This window comes from Plasmodium gallinaceum (assembly GCF_900005855.1).
Source record: "Plasmodium gallinaceum strain 8A genome assembly, contig: PGAL8A_v1_133, whole genome shotgun sequence".
NCBI classification, from domain to species: domain Eukaryota; phylum Apicomplexa; class Aconoidasida; order Haemosporida; family Plasmodiidae; genus Plasmodium; species Plasmodium gallinaceum.
The window spans coordinates 1-9438 of NW_021628293.1; the positions used below are offsets into that span (position 1 = coordinate 1).

The following is a 9438-nucleotide window of genomic DNA, read 5'->3' on the forward strand; positions in this document are numbered from 1 at the left end:
CTACAATACGCCACTTACTACAGACAATATCAAAGCTTGATCCTTAACCTGTATTTTCTGTCCTAGAGGTCAACACAGAATAATATCATCATGGAAAGTTCACAGATCTAAATATTTTTGACAGTTTTATAACTTTTAACTAAATTATAATGCACTAATTTGTCACCAAAAATTTAAATATTAAAGTAAAAAAAAATTGGAATAACATTAATATGCGTTTAACGTTTAATAATTTAACAACAAATAATATAGATTTTTATAATTGTAAGTCATCTTTTTATTAAACTTAAAATATTTTTTTATGAAAATATATATGAATAATTAAAATATTATATTATAACTACCACTTGTAGAATTTACATGTATATATACATATATGTTTTTTTTTTTACGTATTTTATATTTTATAAAAATATTATTTAGATCTTTTATAATAAAAATTATAAGTTATTAAGTACATTCTATTATATGTATATAAACTATATTTTACTTCTTTAATTATATAAATTTACTATTCAAAAAAAAAAAGTGCTGTAAAAATATTATAAAATAATTAAAATCTTTAATCAAAATACAAAAATTAAATAATCATATCATTATTTCAAACTTACATTCATAATTATGTGATTATACAAAAAATTTAAGAAAACACAGAAAAAAATTTTAAATAATTTCTTTTTTTTATACTAATTTTTTTTTTTAATTATAATTTCATAACATAAAATGATGTTTTACTATATCAACTATTTTATTTTTTTTTTTTTCTTAATTTTAATTATATAAATTAAACTTTTGTTTTATTAATTATATTTTTTCTTGTTATTTGAAAACTAATAACATTATTGTTACATAAAATTAAAAATTTAATATTCAAAACAAAAAGCAAACAAAAAATTCCCCTTATCCTAAATTAATATCCTATACTATATAAAATGCCAATTTCAAATATAAACAAATTTATAATATAGTTATCACATAAGTACAAGAATTGTTATTTCTATGTAGAAATTATAACAATTTCCAAATGTAATTCAAGTGTATGATGATGCTAAAAAATAATAAAAATATCTATATTCAATTTTTTGGTCAAATTAAATTATTTTTCTTCCTTAATTGGATTAACGAATATTTTTTAAATGTTTTGTAAATTTTATATATAAAATACATACATACATACACATTACGTTTTGGTTTTCTTCAAATTTTTACATTTATCTAAATTTCATATAAATGTTTCTTTTCTTTAATAAATCAAATTTCGTAAACTATTGCAAAATATTTTGAGAAAGCCTTTTATGATGATATTATAATCATGAGAAAAAAATCCATCATAAAGAAGGCAAGATTTTTATCACAAGCAGAAGAAACATCTTGTATATTAGAACAGCAAAATAGTAAAACAAAAGGAAATGAAGATAACTCCCCTAGTGAAACAAGTAAGCTCAAAACAGAAATTGAATCATTTATGGATGATACTGGTAATGAACTTCGATTTTATCTTGAAGACAATAATATTAGGAATGACACAGAAAAATGTAAAAAGGCATCCTCATACATAAATTGGAGAGGAATGGACTATGTTAATTTGCTATTAAATGAAAAAGAAAAATATAATATCTCATGTCTTGTTGAAAAATGGAAAGAGAAACAAAATTCTTTTCAAACAAGTATAGTTCAAAAAACAAATTCAGCATGTAATGAAAAAACGTTTGATTATTGTGCTATTTTGAATAAAAATGATAAATGCACTAGACCTTATGAATATAATGATCTACCAGTATCCACATCATTAACATACGAACAACTCAAGGAAGATACTTATAGTACTAATAAAACTCAAATTATTGAAGATAGACGGTTAAGCTTTCTCAATATTACTAATGATATGTCTGATTACTATTACAGAATGTATGAATATAACAAATCTCCACGTAATTGTGGAAAGTGGAGTATGTATATATATAAGAGAGGAAAACAATTTGTTAATATGGCGGAAAATGAATTATATGAAAATCAATTATATGTAAATCATTCTATTAAAATATGGAATGATCATAGTAATACCTTGCAAAATATTGAATTAAGAGACACTGGTATTCAATGTAATATGACAACATTAATTCATCAAATTAAAGAGAGACAAAATACAGATGACCCATATAATTTAGATTGGCTTTCTTCAAATAGCACTCAAAATGAATCTAATGAAACTTCAAATAATACAACTACATTACCAGATGCCTTGCAACCTACAATTGTAACTCCTAATGAATTACATGATACTACTACAGGTTCATTGGGTAACAATACGACTAGTGTTAATAATGTAAATGGTGCCAGTCCCTCTGAAAATACATTAACAAGCGACACTTCAGTAACACCAGTTGCTGTAGATCAAACTTCCCCAGAAGCTGCAATCACAGTTTCTCCAGAAAACTCAACACAATCCAATTCTTTAACTCCAAATAAAACAATACATCCTAATACTAATACTACATCTGACACAACCTCATCATCACATTCCCCTGAGGTTGTAGCATCTCCTGCAACTTCTTTACCTTCTGAAACTGTAACTTCTGTAAATAAAATTACATCTACAAATTGCAATTCATCTGTTACAAATGATACTGCTACAGATTCAATGGATATCAAAACGACTAATGTTAATAACGTAAATGGTACCAATGGCTCTGAAAATACATTAACAAGCGACACTTCAGTACCAACAGTTGCTGCAGATCAAATTTTCCCAGGAACTGCATTAACAATTTCTCCAGATAACTCAACACAATCCAATTCATTAACTCCAAAAGTTACAATACATTCTGATACTAATACTATATCTAACACAACCTCATCATCACATTCTCCTGAGGTTCCAACATCTCCTGCAACTGAAATATTACCTTCAAATTCTACTACAAGTAGTGGCACACCTTCAGTTACACCTTTACATGGAGAAATATCTCCTACAGCGACTAATGAATATTCTACTACTACGGCTGAGTCATTGGAAAATAATATTACACCTTCTACAACACCAACTAAATCTCCTGAAACTTCTTTACCTTCTGAAACTGTAACTTCTGTAAATAAAATTACATCTACAAATGGCAATTCATCTGTTACAAATGATACTGCTACAGATTCAATGGATATCAAAACGACTAATGTTAATAACGTAAATGGTACCAATGCCTCTGAAAATACATTAACAAGAGACACCTCAGTACCACCAGTTGCTGCAGATCAAATTGCCCCAGAAACTGCGACCGCAATTTCTCCAGAAGATTCAACACAATCCAATTCTTTAACTCCCAAAGTTACAATACATCCTAATACTAATACTATATCTAACACGACCTCATCATCACATACCCCTGAGCTTGTAACATCTCCTGCTACTGAAACATTACCTTCAAATTCTACTACAAGTAGTGGCACACCTTCAGTTACACCTTCACCTGGAGAAATATCTCCTACAGCAACCAATGAATATTCTAATACTACTATGAAGATATTTACAAATAATATTACACCTTCTACAACATATACTAAATCTCCTCCAACTTTATCATTACCTTCTGAAACTGTAACTTCTGTAAATAAAACTATATCTACAATTGGCAATACATCTGCTACAAATGTTACTGCATCTCCTTCAATTGATCCTATTTCTTCTTCTGATATTACACCTTCTCTTACAACTATGACTACGACGCCTACAGATGATTCTANTTTTTCTTTTTTTCTTAAAAAAAAAAAAAATATCTTTCTTTTTTTTTTTTTTTTTTTTTTTAAAAAAAAAAAAAAAAAAAAAAAAAAAAAAAAAAAAGTAAAATAACAAAAATTAATAAATTAGCCAATTTTTTTTCTTATATTTTATTTTTTTAAGTAACATAGAAGTGATTATTCTTTCTATTTACATTTTTTTTTTTTTTTATATTATTTTGTCTTTAATAACAAAGAAAATTTTTTGTAGTTTTAATTTTTTTTTTTTTTTTTACATTTTTTTTTGCATTAAATTTATAAATAGCCGATGTTTTAGTATGTATTATTTTATATTCATTTTTAATATACATGATTTTTTTTTCTTTTATATTGTATCTATTATATTATATATATGTATTATATATATATATATTTATTCTTTTATTCATTTCCTTTTTTTTTTTCTTTTTTTTTTTTTTTTTTTTTACCATTTGAATAAAATATGCAATTTAATATATTTTTTTAATGCATTTATGAATGATATAACAAAAAAAAAAAAAAAAAAAAAAAAAAAAAAATAATAATAAATGTTTTTAAAAAAAAAAAAAAGATTAAAAATAGCGAATGAAAAAAAACAGGAAGTAAATAAAAATAAGAATAATACAAGAAAAAAATTAAATATTATAAATATATAAAATTTGTTCTTTGTAAAAATATTATATATTTTTATTTATATGAGAATATATATGCTAAAATTATGTATTTGGTTAAGTTTTTAATTTCATAATACTTATGACTACTTTTTTGAGTTTTTTATATTTGTAATAATATGAAAAAAAATTTAATGATATATATTTATATATATATTTATTACATATTGTATGTTGAAATAATTTAATTTTTGACAAATTTTTAATTGTAAATAATAATAAAACTTAATTTTTTGATGTTTTATTTTTATAATAATAATAAATTACACGTTACTTTTTTTTTTTTTTTTTTTTTTTATATACTAGTTTTAACGAATTTAACAAATTCAAGTTGTAATTTTTTTCATATAATTAAAATATTTTTTTTATAATAGTAATTTATTTCTTTTTTTTTTTTTTTTGTTTTATTTTTTTATTACACCATTTATTTTACATTTTAATGTCAAAGTTTTATATATATATATATATATATATATATATATATATATATATATATATATATATATATATATTTTTTTTTTTTTTTTAAAAAAAAAAAAAAAACCAAAACATTAATTTTAAAAATTTTCTTAAAATCAAATAAATTAAAAAATTAGATCTTTAAGTAATTTGTATTTATAATATATATATATATATAGAGAGAAAGAGAAATACCCTAAGATAAAAATATAATGAATACTTTATATAGATATTTTTATATAATGCTTTTTATTTTATAAATAATTTTTAATGAATTCTTTACAAGTATTATTTAATTTTTTTAGGAGATTAAAAGAAAGAATCTCAATGATAAAACAAAATATTTCATATAATTCTAAATATATTTCGTTTCTTTTTTTTTTTTTTTTTTTTTTTGAAGAATGAAAAAGATTTGAAGTATGAACAAATCCAGAAATCTAATGCTCACGAGGAAACGTATATGGAAAATGACAAAGATTTGAAGTTTGAACAAATTAAAAAATCCAAAACACATGAAGGAACCTATATGGAAAATGAAATAAATTTGAAGTATGAAGAAATAAAGGAATCCAAAGCACATAAAGGAATGTATATGGAAAATGAAAAAGACTTGAAGCATGAAAAAATGAAGAAATCCAAAGCACATAAAGGAATGCACAAGAAGAATGAAAAAGATTTGAAGTATGAACAAATCCAGAAATCTAATGCTCACGAAGGAACGTATATGGAAAATGACAAAGATTTGATGTTTCAACAAATTAAAAAATCCAAAACACATGAAGGAAACTATATGGAAAATGAAATAGATTTGAAGTATGAAGAAATAAAGAAATCCAAAGCACATGAAGGTATATATATAGAAAATGAAAATAAATGCATTCGTCAGGTTGTAGATGTATCAATGAAACACGAAAATGAATCAATGTTGGGAGAAAAATTATATCAAGATGATCCTAGAAATGAAATTGAAGAAATTGAATTGAATGTAAATAAATCTAGAAATGAAATTAAAGACGAATTAAATAAAAATAGATTAGAAGAAAATCCTTTTCAAACTGTATGGAATATTAGGAATGGCACATTAAATGAGGAAATAGAAAATGAAATAAATTTACAAAAAGAAAAACCTACATGTGATTTTGAAATGAAAAATTTAGGAAATAAAACGTCAATCAAGAATGATGTATGTAGTTGGAATACATGGATAAATATACATTTGGTAGCCTTACTTGAGAATAAAAAAGAAGAATGGAAATTGAATAAAACCGAATTTTTTAATATTTGTTTAGAAGAGATCAAAAAAGATGGAGAAAATTCTAATTTAAAAGAAATGGGAAATAATTTTGTATCGAAAATAAAAGAAGAAAATAATACCGATACAATAGATAAAAATAGTAGTATATTAGAGAAATATAAAAATGAACAGTGGTTTATTAATTTGAAGAAAGAATGGGAACAAGAACAGGAAAAACACCTACAATATTTAGAAGAACATGAAATTAAAAAAATGTCAGAATTGGGATTAAATAATTTTATTCTAGGTAAAAAAAAAAAAATATGGAAGAAATGGATAGAATGTCAAATAGAGCATTCATATGAATACAAAAATCAGAAATGGTTTGTACAATTGCTAGAAGAATATGAAAAAGAAGAAAATGAAGAAAATTTAAAGGAAGAAAATATAGAGAAAGAAAAAAATAATGGAATAGATAAATGTGAAAAGAAAAAAAATTTGGAAAGGAGAATTTTGTTAGATATTCATATGATGGTATTAGAGGAATGTATGAAAGAAGAGTTGCAAAAAGAAGAAGAATTTTATAAAACAAACATAATAGAGATAAGAAAATTTAAAAATTTGGAGGAAGAAACAAATAAATTAGAAAAAATAGGAAAAGAAAGAAGTTGGAATGTTATATCAGAGAAAGAAAAAGAGGAAATAGAAAAATGGAAAAAAGAAAAATGGTTTATTGAGTTAATGCTAGAATGGAAAAATAATGAAGAAAATTATATGATGGAGATAAATGAAGAAATTTTAGCAAAAAAGAATCAAGAAAGTGTAATAGATGTTATCTTAGAAAGACAAAGCAATATATTGAAAAAACACTGTGAAAATATTTATAGAAAGTGGAAGGAAAATGACAACAATGAGGAATGGTTTACAAAGTTAGTTAAAGTACATGAAAATGAAGAGAAAGAATATAAAAGTAGAATTTATAAAAATAATATAGAAAAAGAAAATGAAAAAACCATAGAAATAAGTGAATCAATAACAGAGATTAATAAAATGGAGGAAGGAAAAATGAAAAAATATGAAAGGAATAGTTTACAGGAATCATATGAAAAGAATAATTCTATAATAATCAAAAAAAAATTAAAATGGAAGACATTAATAGAAATACACATGATTGTATTAGAAGAATGTAAAAAAGATGAGTGGTTGCTGAATAGAGGAAAATTTTTGGAAGCATGCTTAGATGAATTTATAAAAGAAGAAAAAGAAAAATATCCAGAAATAATAGAAAATGATTTAGCAATGATGAGAGAAGGGGAAGAAGACATTAGTACATTGATGATTCAGAAACAAAAACTTTTATGGAAAAAATGGGTACAAAGAAACAAAAGAATGTCAGAGAAATGGATAAATGAAGAATGGTTTATTAATTTAAAAAAAGAATGGGGAAAAGAACAAGAAAAATTTAATGAATTAACAAAAGAATCAGAAATATCAGATATAGTAGCAGGAAAAAATCCTATGCTAGAGAAACAAAAAAGAATATGGAAACGATGGCTAAGAAAACAAAGAATGTGGTTTATACTACATAGCGAGGATGAATGGTTTAACAATTTATTGGAAGAATACGAAGAAGAAGAAGAAGAAAGTATGAAAAGAATAACTAAAAAAGATACGAAAAAAGAGAAGGAAATTCATGAAAATATAGAAGAATTGAAGCAAGTAGGAGATAATGAAATAGAGAAAAATATTAAAAAAAGGAAGAAATTGATACAAAAGGTTTTGATAGAAATACATATGACGCTATTAGAAGAATGTATGAAAGACGAATGGCAAAAAGAAAAAGAATATTTTTTTAAAACAATGATGGAAGAGTTGAAAATACAAGAAAATTTAGATGAAAATGTTATCATATTGGAAATAAAAAAAAAAAGAAGTAGGAATGCTATATTAGATATTGAAAAAGTGGAAATAGAAAAATGGAAAAAGAAAAAATGGTTTATAGAGTTAATGTTGGAAATGAATAACAAGGAAAAAACATACATAAAAGACGTATATGAAGATATGATAGCAAAAAATAATGAGAAAAGAATTAAAAATCCCATGTTAGAAATGCAAAAAATTATATGGAAAAAACACTGTGAAGATATTCATAAAAAGTGGTTAGAAAAAAATAATAAGGAAATTTTACAACACTAATTTATTAATAAAAAATGGTGATAATGAATAAAAAAGCAATATTTATAAATAGAGTATAGGAGAGAAAAATAGTTGTGAAGAAACTGGAAAATTACGTAAAACAATATAAAAAAATTTAGAATTGATAAATGGAATTATTAAACTTTTTGAATATTTCTTAGGAAATAAACTTAAATATTTCTAGATGCTTAGTTATTAATTGCTTAATTTACCCATTCAATAATTTTGTTAGAATATTGATTTATTAATTTCTTGTATAATAAATTTGCTAATGTGGCACAAATAAATTAAATATATAATAATATAACTATAATTATTTTATTTAGAATAAAATAAATCATTACATAAATCATTTATTTTTATTAACTAATATTAAATTTTAACTCTATTATTAATTGTTTTAGCCAATCTATACAATACAAATATAATATCTAACGTTATGTTATTTAATCTTTCATGAAAAAAAGAGTAATACCCATCGCATCACCAAAAAAAAAAAAATTATTATTCTTGTTTTTAAGATGAAATTTTTTTTTTTTTTTTTTTTTTTTAAAATTTATGTTCAATTTTATTATTACCTATTAATACTCTTTTTAAATACTTTCATAGTGCTTTAAATAGTCAATAGATAGTATCTATAATGATTTTTACTTATTCTTTTTATTATTAAATTAACTTATATAGATATTTATATACATATTATACATGTGTCTATTCATAATATACTTAACATATTTGTTATAAAATTTATGCTTTTTAAGACTTCTTTGTAATTTTTTATATAGAACCAAAAAAAAAATATATTTTTTTTTTTAAAAATAATAACTCATAAATAATGTTTTTTTATGAATATGATAACAATATCATTTATTTTATACCTAGTTCTGCTAAATTTGAGAAAATATTCTTTTAACCACAAATTATCTTGTATTTTATTTCTCTACATGCAAAAGTTATTATAAGTGTTCTTATACATATATCTCTATATATACTTTTTAATTATCCTGCATGTAACTACATTGCTCTGAAAAGGAATTCTATCATTCTGTAAATGGTTAATAAAGGGCTTTATTAACCTTTTTGGAAAATAAAAAAACTATTTATATGAAGAATACATAGTTCATAATG

At 22.5% G+C, this 9438-nt stretch overlaps 2 protein-coding genes across 2 annotated transcripts; both read left to right on the top strand.

The window, feature by feature from the left end:
* Positions 1 to 1312: 1312 nt before the first annotated feature.
* On the top strand, positions 1313 to 3736 carry PGAL8A_00474000 (surface-associated interspersed protein (SURFIN); the record flags this gene model as incomplete). Its single annotated transcript, XM_028673519.1, has 1 exon — positions 1313 to 3736. A coding segment is annotated over one exon (2424 nt), but the record flags the coding sequence as incomplete, so codon positions are not given.
* A 1544-nt stretch (positions 3737 to 5280) lies between these two features.
* On the top strand, positions 5281 to 8310 carry PGAL8A_00474100 (surface-associated interspersed protein (SURFIN); the record flags this gene model as incomplete). The annotated part of the gene is made up of 1 exon (XM_028673520.1): positions 5281 to 8310. A coding segment is annotated over one exon (3030 nt), but the record flags the coding sequence as incomplete, so codon positions are not given.
* Between the last annotated feature and the right edge of the window lie 1128 nt (positions 8311 to 9438).